The sequence below is a fragment of the Balaenoptera acutorostrata genome, chromosome 6 (genome assembly GCF_949987535.1).
Source record: "Balaenoptera acutorostrata chromosome 6, mBalAcu1.1, whole genome shotgun sequence".
In the NCBI taxonomy this organism is placed as follows: Eukaryota; Metazoa; Chordata; class Mammalia; order Artiodactyla; family Balaenopteridae; genus Balaenoptera; species Balaenoptera acutorostrata.
In genome coordinates, this window is record NC_080069.1 from 38,480,298 (window position 1) to 38,496,927 (window position 16,630).

Consider the following 16,630-nt stretch of genomic DNA (forward strand, 5'->3'; position numbering starts at 1 on the left):
ACTACAGCCCTAAAATATAGAAAGAAAGCGAGAAATGGCTCTCAAGGAATTGCTCAGAATTAAAAGTCTTTGTGGCAGAACTATGCAATCATGAAACAACTCCTTGCAGAACAAAACAAACAGCTGAGCCCTAGGAAACTTCTAGAGTGGAAATCTCCTGATAGGAAGGAGGAACAAGGGTTCCCGCAGCTGTTGGCCACAAGCTGTCGGATCTGGGTATGACCAGGGTGCGAGACCGACAGGAAGGGCACGCCCTCCTCCTCGGCTTACCTATGGGCTCTTCAACCGGGACAAGAGACTTCAGAAAACTGAGCCAGAAAATCACTTGATTCAGCTGGATCTCGTAGGGTTCTTCTAGACTGAAAACGACAACATGGATGGACGTGGGATCATTTGCAGCAAAATAGTCATAACAGCAGAAGTATACAGGATTTCCAGAGAACTCCCACACACTGAAATCGCCAACGCCTACAGAGAAAAAGAAAAAGAAAGATTATGATTGTGAAACACCACCACCAAATTTCAATCACAGTTTTTCTCAGCACTTTAGGGATGACCGGTAGGGACAGTGACATTCATAGCATTCATCTATTTATTTATGCATCTACTTAAGTATAGATCTACATATGGAATATTTACATTTCCCTATTTCTTATGTCTATGTCTGTTTTTACATCCATGCCTTTTACAATATCTATATCCATAAACCTACTTATATCTGTATCTGCTTATCCATTTTCCTTAATGCCTTCATTATTGTATCTGTACCTCTATCTCTAGCACATCTACTTATAATACCGCAGAGTGGTACACACACACACACACACGTAACACCCCACACACGTGTGTGTATATGCATGCCTATAAGCATACATGGAAAGGTGTACGTGGACACATATATTTTGTTTTTCACCCCCAAGTATTGGTATATTCACTATGAAATGTAACCTTAATTTTGGTTAAATGGTGACTAAATTCACCTTCCACAGGTGAGTGAGAGACCTGTTTTGGTCGCTCAGAAGGGAGCAGGCTGCCGTACACAGGTGTAAGATGCAGTCATTGATGAGCAGCTTTGCACAGGAAGGATGTAAGAGGAACTGTGCGGAGATTGGGTCCAAGAGGCCACCTCTGCTGGGGAGGCAGCAGAAGGGGCGGGGGGAGGAAGGCTGTGGGTGTGGGTAGGGGGGCAGCTACTCTCCCACTCTCCCACACAGGAGCTCTGGGGGCGGCTGCTTTTCCCGCAAGTGTCATGGGTGAGATTCTGACCTGGAGTTCCTAGGCACCCGGAACCTCCTAACGACTGTCCAGACACATGGACACAGCCACCTCTACGCTGCCACATCCCACCAGGTCAGTGACCACCCACCCACTGGCCTCTGGGAAGCCAGGCAGGACCACTTATGTCATAGGATTGCAGCCTCCCTTTCCCTAATTTTTCCCCTTGGTGCTTATCCCGTGCCAGGAATTTTGCAGTCGAGAGTCATTTTGGAAGATCCATAGGGCTTTTCTAGAGCACAGGCGCTCCTGGGGAGCATGGGCCTCTAAGTCTGGCAGTTAAGGCCTTAGTGTGAATAGTTCTGGAACACAGAAATAGGCCCTTTGAGCTTGGGGAGCATTGGGAGCCAGACGTGGGACGGGGATAAGGCCAGGGGAGGTCGAGGGATGAGGGTAGGGGTGATGGGTGCTGAGGGCACACTTTTGCTCTCCCTATGCTGCGGGGCCAGCTCTGCTCCCGGGAGCTCAGAGAACACTCAGCTTTTAAGAGAGCAGAATGCACACGGACTTCAATTCTATTTCATTAGGGTCCCTGGTCCCAGCAGCAGCATTACCAAGAAACTCCCCAGATGGGCTGAATCAGACGCTCGAGGGCGGGCTGGCAAGTCTGTGTTTTCACATGCCCTCCAGGGGATTTGTGCACACGCTGGAGTCTAAGAACCACTGCTTTAGGTAAACACCCTGAGTATTCTATTTTTCACTGGGTTTAGTATAATAAAAGGGTCTTCATGAAGATGCTCCCAATTTCCACTTTTTGAGAGCCTCTCCCTGCTAGACATTATACTAGGACCTTTAATAAACACGAGCTGGTAAAATCCTCACAGCTGTGGGAACTTAGCCTCAGAGAAACTGCTCTATCCCTGCTCCGGGCCGTGTCTCAACGAGGCTTCTGTTCCAGTGCCTTGGGCCCAGCTGGGGGCCCTGGGAGCTCCGGGGGAGCAGCACTTGGGTTTCAAACTCGGGAACATCAAAATGCTAGTGGGACCGTATTTTATGAGATTTCCCAACCAGGTGGAAGTTCAGCAGTACTTTAAAAAATGTACTAATTTACTCAAGTCATTTATTAAGCACCTCTGTGTGCCCAGTGCTTTGCCAGGTGCTAGGGACACCAGGGGGTTTAGTTTTACTTTTTGGGGGTGTTAACCAGCCATGCTTCAGTCCTGGGTCACTCCCCACATCGCTCTGTGCTGGCCCTTCTTCCATCCTTTGTGCGGCGGCTGTGATGGTTGCCCGCTGGGCCAGGCTCCCTGGGGGGAAACTCGAGGTCCTTCCCATTTGGGGTGGGAGAGCCATACCGTTCAAGTAGGCGTTCTGGATGTCGATGGCCTTCGTGGACTGGTCATCGGCAGGGCAGTGCGGGTGGTGGGACGGGGCCCCGAACACCTCCAGCATTCCCTTGGTGAGGCCCGGCTCGAACATCATGCTGCGGCTTCTGACGCTCACATTCTCACAGCCCGGGTACAGGTTGTTGATGCTCACGGAAACTGCAGGCCAGAGAGCAAGCACGTTAGACCTTGCCCCCTGCCCTCCTTCCCAGGCTTTGCCCTCTGTCCTTGCCCCACCCCTGCTTCAGGCTGGTTTGTGTGTGTGCCTCTCGTGTAGGCCGGGCAGCAGTGTTTCCCAGGGACGTTGTGTTGATTGCTTGCTCCACCTCCCGCATCCTTTCCTGCGCTGCTCTGTGTCCCGAGAGGCTAACCCCATGGACTGCATCTCCCAGGCTTGCTTGCCATTTGCCTCCGGTTAGGGTCCACCAATGGGAGGCACTGTAGAGGCTGGGAGGAGAGAAAGGTCGAGGTGTATATTTTCCCTCCTCACTGCCTGCTGTTTTTCTGATACCAGTTGTGTCTCTGACCCTAGACCCCCTGGCGGCTTCTCCCCTGGAGCTCCAGCTTTCCCAGCATCGTGACTTCTTCCTCTTGCCTTTTCAGCCTCAGGGGTGGTAACTAATGGCTCCCCTCTGTTCCTAGCCTCCGGATGCTTCACCGTCTCTTGTATATGTTCCTGTGAATTGTGCCTGTGACTTTGAACTTTTATTAAATCTCCACCAGGACCCTGACTGATACAGATGAGATGAGTACCACTCTGGTACACTAGATTGTTAGGTTGAATGCAAAATGATCTTAGACAGTAGCAGGCCATGACATTAAGTAATGCTGAATCACACAGTGAGAAGGCCATTCCTTTATAAAATCCCCTTGAAGGTCTTTAAATTGCTCTAGGGGCAAGTCTCAATTTGTGACATTAAGTTTTTAGCATGTCTTCAATCCTTGCTAACCTTCCCTTTTAATAAAGAGGGAGTGTAAAAAACTATACCCCGATTAAAAAAAAAAAGAAAAAGAAAAAGAAAAAATGGAAGCATGTTCTTCCTCTTTCTAGGAAAATAAAAAAGAGGGAGTGGGCAACAGTATATAGCTAGATTTTAATCATATTGCTGTTCATTGCATTTATTTTTATTTATTGGTAGTAGTGGTATGGGTTTTCCATTTATGGTAAGGACATTAGCGATTTCACTTTCAAATCTATGTCTTTTAGTAAATAAAAAGAATCAGTTTTAAAAATATTACATAAATAATAATGGTAGAACTTTGTGGGGCAGGGGAATCAGCTGAATAACACACTTGGGTCCCCTGGGCCGGGAGCGGTGCCCTGTGTGCCCTCGGTCCTGACCTCCTTCCGGCTTTTGCCCGTCTCTCGCAACAGACCCCCGACAGCACTGTGAAGGCAGAGCTGGCCTCTCCGCTTCAGGGCTAGAACTGGGGTGGGCGCAGGGGGAGGCTCCATGAGTGCATCAGGGAGGGGCTCAGTGAACCGAATCGCACCATATAGTTCGTACCTTTGGTTCAGAGTTAATAGTGACAGTCACTGCAAGAGACTAAAGAAATGACCATTTCACCTGGGCCACCTGACTTTTAAAATTGGTGATCCAAACACAAAGGTAACCCTTGTTTAAAGACCAAAGACTTCAGACTGAGGACAGGACAATGGGAATATCCAAGGGGTTGGCAGGGAGGAGGAGAAAACTGGAGCTCCCCACCGCCCCGGGTTATAAAAGTAGAAAACTTGGCAAACAGAAATGTAAAGAAGAAAACAAAATGACTCAGCTTTCTAGGCCAATGTGATGGACATTTTAGTGCATTTCTTTAGAGGTTGTTAGTCCAAGTCTGAGAAAAGCCATGCGACTTCACAAGAACGGGTTTGTCCATTTCCCTGTGCCCGGAAACCTGTGTCCGGGGCGACCTCTGTCGGGAATAAGCTTTGTCTTAGTGGCACTGTGGGCTGGGGCTTGCCGAGGGAGATCAGAACGGATTCGGTAAATGACAGGCACTCCGGCACCTCACGGACAGTTTTTGTTGGGAGGATGAAAGGTTAGGACAGAATTTGTATACAGTATTATTAAAATTACAATTTCACAGGGAAACATTAAAATCATAGGAGGAAAACATTTTTTGCTAACCACTGACCCCTAGTGGTAAAAAGTGGCAGGCCCCGAGGGAGAAGCCACTTTTGCACTCTGGTCAGAAGGGACTTCCTGCAAACGCTCCTCTCTGGTGAGCAGGCAACAGCCAGCCTCCTGCAGTGATCTTTCTGGCCGCGTGCTCCTCCACTGGCACCGGGGGTTTCCTTCCTACCGCAGAACCACAGTTCAACAGCTATGGCTCTCAGCTGGCCACAAGGGCAGTGTGTGCGTGGCAGCCACGTGCCGTGAGCGGCTGCCCCCAGGGTCCCCACACCACCCCATCCTGTCTCCTGGCTGGTGGCTCAGCCTTTAGCCTCCAGTGCAACGCAAAGCCGAGTTTCTAAAGGCAAACGACCTTCCTGCTGCCTGAGTGATGTAAATGTGCCCACGTGGGCACCTCTCCCAGGGAAAGGAAGAAGGCCTGACCATTCTAGCAGAGGTCAGGGGCGTCCAGAGCTCTGGCCTGGGACACAGCAGAGCATGGCCCCCAGGCACGAGCAATGCCACTGTGAAGGGACAATGCTGCTGTTTCTGGAGATGGACTTCCTTCCCTGGAGGCCACACTCCAGAGCAGGCTTTCCTCAAGTGCCTAACAAAGAAACGCTGCTCCGTCCATGCCCCTACGGCACACGAGGCCCCTAGGGCCTGCCAGATGCCTCCGGCCGGGTCTCCCGCAGGTGGCCCTCCTTGCGCTTCTTATTTGTGCCACGCTGCTTTTCCAGGACTCCCTTCTGCTGTTTTGTTAGGGCCGGGCCCAGTCGAGGACTGGCGGGGTCCAGGCCCTGCAGGCTGCTGCGCTCCCTCAGCCCAGGGTGTGCTCGCCCTGCGCTGTGCAGGGCAGGAGGAGGGCCTGCTCCAGAGCCTCCTGCACACACAGCCTCCTGGCTCTTCCTGGCCTCAGGCAGGACTAGAATGAACTGAGGACGAATCTTGTCACCTGCAGGGGTTGTCTGGATAGAAACTTCACCCACACCCTCGGAGCAGACCGAGGCCACCTGGGCATGAAGCAGCGCGGGCCTCTTCCGTCCTTGCCCGGGCCCTGCGGGAGGCTGCCTGGCTCTGGCCAGACAGCTCTGGGATGAACTAGGTGTGACCTTAGTCCAGGGGTCACACACTCCAATGCACTCCTGAAATGTCATTTCTGCCACAGGGCAAACCTTCGGACATGGGCGTGGAGGCGTCTGCTCCTGAGCTCTCCCGCCTGGAGTTAGGGCGCTGTGTGAGACAGGGTGAAATGCAGAGCCTGGGCCCCTCTACATGGGGTAGTCCCTCCTCTCCACTAACCGGCTCCAGGCGGAAATGTGAATCCAGTGCGGCCAGAGCTACCAACTTGTTACAAGAAACCAAATAGCCAACTTTTTAGGTGAGGCCTCTTGATTTTATTTATTTATTTATTTTTGGCTGCATTGGGTCTTCGTTGCTGCGCGCGGGCTTTTCATTGAAGTGGCTTCTCTTGTTGAGGAACACGGGCTGTGGGCTCGCAGGCTCAGTAGTTGTGGCTTGCGGGCTCTAGAGCGCAGGCTCAGTAGTTGTGGCGCACGGGCTTAGTTGCTCCGTGGTATGTGGGATCTTCCCGGACCAGGGATCGAATCCGTGTCCCCTGCATTGGCAGGCGGATTCTTAACCACTGTGCCATCAGGGAAGTCCAGACATCTTGACTTTTCAACGTTGGAAGCTAATTCAGTGTTTCTCCTTCCCCTCATACTATACAGAATGCTGCAGCTCAACAGGCTGCTGACCTCTGACTTTATTTCCCAGCGCCTCGAGTTACTTTTCTCTCTGCTGAGTGTAGTGGGGAGGCTCACCTGGTCCAGAGCACCTGTTGTCCTCGAGAGAATCTTGTGTCAGTCAGCCCCATGACCCAAGTCTCTCTGAGCCCTGGCTGAAGGACACAGTGAGATTTGCTGATAATCCAGCCATCCTGAGCTGCATTTTATCAAGAATCTACTTCTGGATTCTTCCAGATGCGGGAAATTGACCAGAAGGAAGATGAATGGAGATATTACTTCTGAGGGGTGAGGGTTGAGCCGTTCTCCCTCCGGGGGAACCCAGATGTCACTTGATATGTGGCTGGTTCAGTTTAGCCCATGGGCTCCTGAGGCATAAATTCATATCCAATACGACTTACAAAAATTCCAGGTCACAGATCTGGATAGCTCTCATCTCTTTGTCTTTCTCTGTCTCTGCTCTTTGTTTCTGTCTCTCTGCCCCCCTGCCCCCCATCCCCCCAGAGTCAGATTGGAGTGACCTTAACCCACAGCAGGAGGGAGCTGGTTCCCTCTAGGGGTGACACGAGGAACTGCTAGAGAAGCTCACTTTGAACCTTGAAGCAATACTGGCCTGGTCCACACGTAAGAGGCTCAACTTAATCATTAAACCTGGAAAACTATTGGCTTCTGAGAAGGTGTAGACCTATCTTACATACTGAAATTGAGAAAAATTACAGTGGAAAATGGAAAACATGAGCACAAATATGCCCCAAGTCAGAGTTATAAGTATCATTAATAAGCCCTGGCTCAGAAGCCAGACACTTCATGAATCGCCAGCTGTGTGACTCTGGGCAGTCTACTTGACCCCTCAAGGCTTCAGTAAAAGGGTGGTAAAAATGCCAATAAGCCTGTCACGTGGATTAAATGAGGTGTCACACGTACCACATTTTGCCCAGCTCCTGGCACACAGTTAGTACTCAGTATGCATTAGCAACACGTGTTAGCAGTATTGTAATCATTCTAATTACATATCCATTTTGGTTACACTTCTTCCCCTAATTTCAATTCTACTACTGTGTTCAGAGGGAAGAAGTTGAAAGGGGCATGCAAATCTCAGTCAGCTGTCCCTCACTTCAGCTAATGCTGCTCAGACATCCTCGTAGAGAGAGAAATTACATAGAAACACAAACTTTAAAACATTTGTTTTCATCCTAGGGAACAGGTATGACACCTTTGTAATATGTACAGAAAGTGAGTCTGAGGCACAGAGCTTCAACATTGACATTGTTTAGGAAACTCTCTAAAGGTCTCTATTCTTATCTTTGAAAACCTTAATTTCCTCACTCTAAAAGGGTGGGTTTAGGAAAAATGACACCCCAGACTGCACCACTTCCTCTTGCTCACTGCAGGTGTTTCTCCCTGGGGAGGGACAGGCCACCCTGGAGTTCCGGGTGTGAACCCGTTGATACTCGTGTCTGTGGGAGGTGGAGGCAGACGGCAAAATCGGCTTCCCAACTAGGGTCCAGGTGAACAGACGGGCTCACTGAAAAGCCATTAAGGAGCCTTTCAAAGCCACCACCCCACTGCCAGATACACGAGGATGGGCTTCCCCGTGCACCCAGTTTTGTGGCTCTGTGTTCTCGCACTCCTGGATGTGCCCGCAGCATTCCAAGAAGAAAGCATAAGGGGTGAGGACCCGTCCTGCGGGCTGATATTCCATCTGTGCAACCTTGAACCTATGTCAGTCCAAACAAGCTCTTTGTGTCTTCAAGGGTAGAGTCCCCGAGCAGAACACGATTGTGCTATTTTGCATGCTTGTGATTGCGTACCGTGATTTCAGTGAGGCCCTTTCCTCGCTAGCACCAGGGCAGGGTGCGCTCACTGGCCAAGAGACGGGAGGACCACACCTGGAAGCCACCAAGGCAGCGGGAACCGGTCAGCCTCAGGCCAAGGGCTCCAAACAAAGCCACACCTCCTCCCAGACCTTGACCTTGGAAGTACCCAGTGGAGAGACAGGGGTTGGTGGGGTGCTTACCTGCCGGCTTGGAGGCCAGGGGTGAGGGTGGGAACCGGGTGGAGTTGGTGGAGGACAGCCGGGGCCGGCGTCTTCGGAAGAAGCTCCTCAGCAGCCCACACTTGAGAGATTCCACCAGGGTGGTCTTCCCAGACCCCGAGTGGCCGAACAGCTTCAGCTTGATTCTCGGCTGCAGGTTCTGTGTGGGTCTCAGTTGCTGGATGAAGAGTCCTCGGTGCGTGTCCTGAATATAGATGAGAGAGGACCTGTTAGTCACAGGAGAAGAGCAGCCCCTGAGCAAAAGGCACACGCGGATTCCCATGGTTCAGGACCCCTGCTGCATCCTTCCGGTCTGTGAGTTTTCTTTGCCTTTTAAAAAAAATTGAGGTATAAGTGACCTATAACATTATATTAGTTTCAGTTGTACAGTGTAAATGATTTGATGTTTGTATATATTGTGAAATTATCACCACAGTAAGTCTAGTTACCATCCATCACCACACATAGTAACAATTTTTTTCCTTGTGATGAGAATTTTAAAGATCTATTCTCATCAACTTTCAAATGTGCAGTACAGTCACCATGCTGTACGTTACATCCCCAAGACTTATTTAACTTATAACTGGAAGTTTGGACCCCAACCTGAAATTTCTACCCACATGGTAGATACAGTCTGTTCTGTCCCCACCGCATTAAAAAAATTTAAATGTAAAATAAACATACAATTCACCATTTTAAAGTGAACCATTCAGAGGCTTTTAGTGCATGTACAATGTTGTACAACCATTACTGCTATCTGGTCCCAGAGCGTTTTCATCCCCCCACAAGGAAACTCTGTGCCCATGAGCAGTCACTTCCCAGGCCCCTCTCTGCCGGGCTGCTGGCAACCACCAGTGCACTCTGTCTCAGTGGATTTGCCTACTTCCATTGCATTTTGATGCACAATGAATTGGATGGAGCAATTCCTGCCAAGTGGTCAATTTAAAAGTGAAACGGGGTCAGCCCCGTTAGACTGGTCAGGTCACCTGCTCCTTCTGTGTGGAGGGGTCTTGCTCCTTTACGACGCTCTGAAGGTACAAGATGATGAGAAGAAGGGCATCACAAGGTACAAAGCTAAATGCTGGGGAGGGGCCTGGGGGCCATGACAACCTTTCCGCTTTCTTCTTTCTCAGCCCTACAGGGGAGAAGCAGGAGTCTCCGCAGCCCTGGATAATTCACAGATTCATCATCAAACATTTATGGAGGACCTCCCGTGTGCTGGAACAGGAAGGTCTACACCTGCCCCAGATCCGCAGTTTTGGGGGGACACAGACATGAGAACAGTGTGACATCAAATATAACATGGGTGCTTTCGAAGGGATGGTGTTGGTGAGGTGCTCTGTGCCCCCGGAGAACCCACCTCAAGGGCTACGTGGTGGGGCATTGATCATGTCACCCTGGCTCCATCCCAGCCTCACACACCCGGCCCGCTTCCCAGCTCCTAACCCAGTAATAACAGCCTGTCAGAGCTGTGGCTTGCAGCCTGAGGTCGAGACCTTCTCCCCTACCCACGATGATCCCGTCTGCTTTAGCTTGTTAACGTCCACGCATCCCAGGAGACCTATCTTGCTGTGGTCTCTCCAGGAGGTTTCCTCACAAGCAGGCTCAAGTGCACGTGTGGCTCTCCATCGTCACCCCACTAGACTGTAGGGTAATCACGTGACACTCTTCTCCTTTAGACTAGGGGCCAAACCTTGAGGGGAGAGACGGTATCCCCAGCACCTGGCATGGGTAGGATGCCCAATAAAGAGGTGTTGTGTAAATGATGTACTCAGGGGGTGACCCACGCAAGAGTGTTTCGGAGGTAAGTGTCTGCCTTTCCCTTTCAGTGTGATCTCAGACCTGGCCGGACCACTGCTTCCAGACCCAAATCCTGGGAGGTGCTGATCTACTGCTGATCTCTTCCAGCTGAGCCACCGTTTCTTTTTCCACCAATGACCAAGGACGGGAGTGTGCTCAGTAACAAACACAGCTCTCCTGAGTTCCTACCCCCATTTTCTCTTGGTAAACTCTGACCCATCTTTCTCAGCAGGGGCAACACTAGCTGGCATTTTGGAAATGGACGGTGGCAGCTTTAGTTCTCAGCGTTGGGGGATGCTGCTGGCGGTGGGTAGGTGGGGGCTAGGGGTCCTGACGTGTACATACAATGGCCTGAGCGGTAAGAATTCTCTTGAGTCTGCCTGACTTCTGAGTGTCTGCTGAGCATTTATATAAGAGAAAAACCTTGTTTATGATCATCTGAGCTTAGGACTTAATTGCATTTTACATATGACCCAGAGGGTTTTGCGAGGGCTTGGTTTAATACATAGTGACTTTCCCAAGAATGCAACTATTTTATACATTGGTAGAATTATATATACATGGGGTTTTTTTCCCTAATCTTTCAGGAGCTCTGATCCCCACTTCTGAAACGTCAGCCTGTTGCTGCTGTATTTGAGTTGCTATCCCTCCCACATCCGTGGCATCTGTAGGTGTTACATTCAGTGATTCTGCAGATGGGTCCAAATATCTGCCAATTTCACAATGTCTCCTCTTTGCCTGTGCTCCGCATTTACATACACATCCTATTATACTATATATATTCCTTCGATGTCTTTGTTATATTATAGTTAGGGCATTCTATTGATCTTTTATTTTATTTGTATTTTTAAAATATTTATTTATTTGGCTGTGCCAGGTCTTAGTTGTGGCACGCGGGATCTAGTTCCCAGACCAGGGGTCGAACCTGGGCCCCCTGCATTGGGAGCACGTGAGTCTTAACCACTGGACCACCAGGGAAGTCCCTCTATTGATCTTTTAAAATTACCTGTGTAGGTACATTGTTATCTTTGAATTTTACTTCGGGAGAGTAAAGGGGCATCACAACATGTACATGATAAAGTATTGGGTCGGCTAGGGTTGGAAACCATGGTTTGGACAGTGATCTGGTTTCTTTTTCTAACCTCAAGCACTGCATTGGGTGGAAAAAGCTGGCGTATCTTGCCAGCAATTCCCCTGAATTGTTACCCAAGTCAGCACAGAAGCTGAAAAGTTCTCTCCTGAGACAGTTACTCACTGGGGTGCTGCCGAGCAGGCATGAAGAAATGGGGCGCTGGCATTCTCCCCCGTGCCATCTACTGCTGCCGATGAGCCCATGACCCCCTGAAACAAATCTACCATCTCTCATTCTAATTTAATCTCCGAAACCAGCCCTTTATCTTCCCTTTAAGTCAGGCCCCCGCTACACCTCCACCCACCTCACGCTGAGTGTCTGAACTCTGAGCATCCCCTTCCGCTAGGAGTGCCTCACTGAGTAAATTAAAAAGTTCTCCACCTATTTCCTGACACGCAGCCACCTAACACGCACAGCTCCTTTGTGTGAAGCCAGTATCTCCTTCTCCTGACACAGTGCAAAGGCAGAAAACCTGCTTCCAGCTTCAATCCCGTCATTAGGTCTAGACGCACTGTGCAGTGAATCGCTCGCTGCTCCCTTCCGTTTCGTGCCTTCCTGATCCTGACACTGTGAGCTTTGGCCAACGTGCTTGTCCTGTGTGAAGGAGTGAGGGCACTTCTGTCCCTTCTGCACGAGTCCCCGCAGGCCCTTCCTCTCTGAGCAGACTTGCACCGAGGGAACCGAAGGACACAGGTGCTACCCTGTGTGCTTCCAGCAGCAGCTCTGAACCAAGGTGGGCTTGCCCCACGCAGCTGAGAGACGGTATGTCTCCACTTTGCTCAGCACTGCCTGAGGCTGAGAGCCCCACTCACTCCTCCCCATTCCACGCAGGGCAGTGGCGGGCCGGCAGCGGCTGGCGATCTGTTTGCCTGCTTGCCAGGTCAGCCCCAGAAATGGAGGCAAGAGGGAAGAGGAGCCAGTGACAGTGGGCTGTGACCTTGGTCCGGTTAGTCCAGGTTAAACAAGAATCTTGCAGGGTCACGTTTACAGAAAATCCCCCACCCCTGATATCTGAGCAAATTCTTCATGCCCAACCTTGACACCTGATCATCCTGGTGCGCCTTCAGCAAGAATCCTGATGAATATTATAACCTTTAAAACTTCCTATTTTCCCGCTGCCTCAACATCCCCACAAACAGGCTGTGAGTGTCGGCCCAGGTGCACCAACCGGTGTGCAAGGTGGGCTCAGCCACAAGTCCCCCTTCCTACCCTCCCAAGGGTGACCCCGTGACATCCAAACGCACCAGTGACACTGCCCCCCACTCTCCCTGCCTTTCCTCATGTACCCACCCTGATCCCTAGTAAAGGCACTTGCCACGGGGGCTCGCAGCTTGCCCCTGGCTTGAGTCTGAGCTCTGTGACAATGCTCTAACCCCTGTCTCTCTGCGACCTATGATATAAAAAGCTATGTTTTGCCCTGAGCCTCCCCTCTGTCTCCTCTTGTGGCCACAACCGGCTGACCATCTAATAAGAGAATCCAAAGCAGTCAATCCAGCAAGAAGCCTCCCAGCCTTTGGGTTTCGTCTTAGCAATTTTCCACCCACTGACCCCCACACCCTTGCTCCTTGGCTATAAATCCCCACTTGTCTTTGCTGAAGTTGGGGTTGAGCCAGTCTCTTTCCTCTGCTACACGCCCACTGCAGTACCCCCCGAAGGGTCATGAATTATTCTTTCATGAACACCCGGAGGAGTTGTGACAGATGCATTTCCTGTCTGCAGCAGTAACTTCCACGTTTGTATCTTCCAGCTTATGCTGTGTTTTCACTCACATCCCTTATTAAACCTCAAAGAAACCTTTGTGGTTAATGTGGTCGTTCTCCATTTCAGATGTGGAAACCAAGGCTCAGAGGAGCCAAGGCACTTGCCCAAGGCAAAGACAGAACTCACCACCAGGTCTCTTTTCTACCACTGCTGTCAGTGAAAGGGAGGTGGTGGGTTTCTCAGAAGGGGAGTGGGGAGCAGGGAGCGGTAAACAAGAATTTGCAGATCGAGAGCAGAATCTCAAAGTGGGGATGTCTTGAGTTACAAGCACTGTGAATATCCAAGGAGTGCCATTTCCAGTTTGTCCCACTCAGAAGACACTTCCCAGTTAGTGCAGGGTCCCGATTTAAAGTAAGATTTATAAGTCATTGCTACGATAAAGGCAAGTAGAATGAGAAGGGGCCCCCCTGCTCTGGATTTGCATGGACAAAGGGCACATTTCGGCACCTCATTTTTCCTAAGCAAATGAGTTGGATTGCTGGCCTGTGTTAACAGGCTCCACGTCCTCGGGGAGCCCCAGGGAGGCTTCAAGTTTTTTTTTTTTTATGAAATTGCAGATTGAGCCTTCATCTGGAGGGGCTGTGCTCATCTCAGGACCCATCACTAGCTCACATGTTGTTTCCCCAATAATAACTGTCCTCAAGAAATCTTGTTTTGTCCAAGAAAATACTGCTTCACTGGACTGACAGCTCGGCTTTTACAATGTCCTCAATTCCAGACGATCATACGAACACACATGCATTCTCACCTTTCAAGTGGAGGTGAATGCAGGGCAGGTGAGAAAAATAATTCGCAGGCCAAAGAAAGGGGTACAGGGGTTGCAAGCCATCCCACGTTCCCGCTCTCTGCCCAGGGCCTTTGCACATCTCCTGGCCCTTCCTTTCCCCTTCCACCAGGACCTGCTGGCCTGGGCTGGGATGGACTCATTCACCCTTCACCTTGCCCTTGGGAAGATGAGCCAGGAAACTGCTCTCCATCAAGACTGACAGAATCCACCATTATCTTGAAAGGCAAGGAAAAGCAAGATATACTCGAGATTTCCTGTCTAAGGAAATTTAACCTCGTCCTCGAGGATTACCCCTCCTCGTGCTCACTAAGAACTTTGGAGAATCTGAACACAACTGAATTTGATATAGCAGTCTGAGACAGAAGTTTCTGAAATCCCTCCCCTCCTGGTGGGTGATGCGTTTCCACTTTTCACCACTAGATGTCGCAGCAGGGACGGGTGGCGCATCCAGACCGGGGTCCCCGGGAAGGCAGCTTGCATCAGCCTAAGAGTGTGTGCTCTCCAATGCAGACTATGGTTTTGATGCGGAGAGGCGCAAAGGAAGGTACGGAGTGTGCTCTTGGCTAGCTCTAGAAGGTGGTAGAATATCGATTTCTTTGGAGGGGGAGCACTAAAGTCCATCCGTGGTCTATATTTAACAGAAGCTCTAAGACCCTCCCTGTGCCCGGGCTGGTCAGGTCCTCACTGGCTGGGCCGGGGGAGCGTGAGCAGGGACACTGCCCGGGGGGGTGGACGGTTCTTTGTTACCCAAGTCTTGGCTCATGTGTTGAAATATTCTCGTGTCCTGTCCCCCTCGTCCCCAAAGGCTGGCGGATGTGGCTGGGACGTGGTGAGGCCTCTTGCAAGCAGGCTGGGAAGCTGGGGGGAAGCAGCAGTGAACCCCGAGGAATTAGAATCCTAAACCAGAACCTGGGCTTCCAGGTGCTCACAAAGGTGCGTTTGTGAAAGTGGGAGGCTAGAGCACATATTTCCCCGTTAGCTTTAACTATATACTTTAAATATTTACACAGGAAAGTGAGCTCCCATTTGTATTCTTGCCCAAAGCTCACAAAGTAATTGAGCCTGGACAACACTGGTCCAAGCAGCTGTCCTATCTCACCTGGCCGCCAAGACCACCTTCTATCTGGTCTCTCGGTCTGAGCAGAGGGAAATTCCTAACCTACTTACTTAACACACCTGGACCAATACCCAATCACCTTACCAAGATCTGTAAAGCTGGGCGTATCTTTCAGATCAGATCTCCTCGGGCATCATTTTCTGCCCCAAAGACCACACTCAAACTCTGTTGCTAACCCCATCACCCCCTCCTTTTTGATCTATTTCCTAGAACACACCTGACTCTTTACTGCCTCAGGCCCTTTTCACTCATTCCCTCTGCCTTCTCCCAGCCCTTCCTCTGGTTGGCTCCTCTTTCTCGGCTTTGGGTGTTGGTTTAAACGTCACCATCAGAGACGCATCCCCACACCAGTAAGTGGAAAGCAGCCACCACCTGCCATCCCCTTGCTTTCTCTCATTTCACCCTGTTTGAATCCCCTACACTTACACCAGGGGGCAGCAAACCTTTCTGTAAAGGACCAGGTGGTCTCTGTTGTGACTGCCACGTACGTGTCTAGAAACCAGCCAGAGACAGGAGTAAATGGAGGGGTGTAGCTGTGCTCTAATAAAACTTTATTTACAAAAACAGGTGATGGGCGGGTTTTGGCTCTATGGCCAATGTTTGCCACCCCCTGACCTATCTGGCATTTTCTTATTTGTTTATTGGCTGGTCTTGCCTCCTTTGTTTGCTGTGGTCTCTTTGGTGCCTAGAACAGTTCTTGGCCTATAGTAGATACTGTGACTATCTTTTAAACGAGTATTATTTGGAAACTGCATTGCTTTTTGAAGGCCTGGTTAATTTGGGTTTCTAGTTTCCTTTCTTCCAGCACCTTTTGGCCCCTGGCAATTTAGCTTTCACTTTCTCACCTGCAAAGGTAACTAAACATCAGCAGATTGACAGAGAGGACCATCTCCAAACTGGGAAAGCCAGATAAGAGCATGGAGAGATGACAGGGCTTTCCACACATGGCAGGACGCAATTAGACCCAGCAGGATGGCAGCAGCAACTCTTAATTATGCAAATGCAGTTTACTTGTGGTGAATTTTAAATTCTGGGCAAACTCCCAACTTTGTCCTATTTTTCAAAATATTCCTGGGCATGTTTCTTCACTGTCTAGTCTCAGGCTTAGGAAAAGCAACTACTTTTAATATCAGTTTACAGAAAAGCTGATTAGAAGGACAATCAAACAAAATAAAAATAAGCCAACTCCCCAAACCCCCTTGAAAGTAGTATTTTAAAATCAGATGAGAACGGACCTTGCAGTGATAGTAAAAATGGATGCCAATGCAAAATCTAAGTGCAAGCCCTCCCCGCCTGTCATAACATGCACCCCTCCTTTCTCTAGGAGAAGGAGAAGTGGTTTGGCTAAGTAACAACACAGTTCTTGGGCAGGTTTGGAGGGCTGAAGGGGGCTTTGTTTAGTAGTGGGGGTGAGCACCAGGGACAGTAGAGGGTGCAGCTCCTTCTTATAAGAAGGTGGTGCCTACAATGCAAGGTGGAATTGTGGGAGCCTCCAGAGACCCCGTAGCAATGGTGTGCTGGAGAACCAGCTCATTGCAG

The 16,630-nt window shown here is 50.1% G+C and overlaps 1 protein-coding gene across 4 annotated transcripts in view; it reads right to left on the minus strand.

Moving 5' to 3' along the window:
• Positions 1-16,630, minus strand: part of DAPK1 (death associated protein kinase 1) — a 210,895-nt gene that overhangs the window by 17,213 nt on the left and 177,052 nt on the right. For all 4 annotated transcript variants that reach the window (XM_057549198.1, XM_057549201.1, XM_057549199.1 and 1 more), the window contains exons 20-22: positions 8,477-8,699; positions 2,571-2,759; positions 271-468 (exon numbers count right to left, since the gene is read on the minus strand). In XM_057549198.1, coding sequence (XP_057405181.1) covers positions 271-468; positions 2,571-2,759; positions 8,477-8,699 — 610 coding nt within the window. The remainder of the gene's footprint in view (positions 1-270; positions 469-2,570; positions 2,760-8,476; positions 8,700-16,630) is intronic.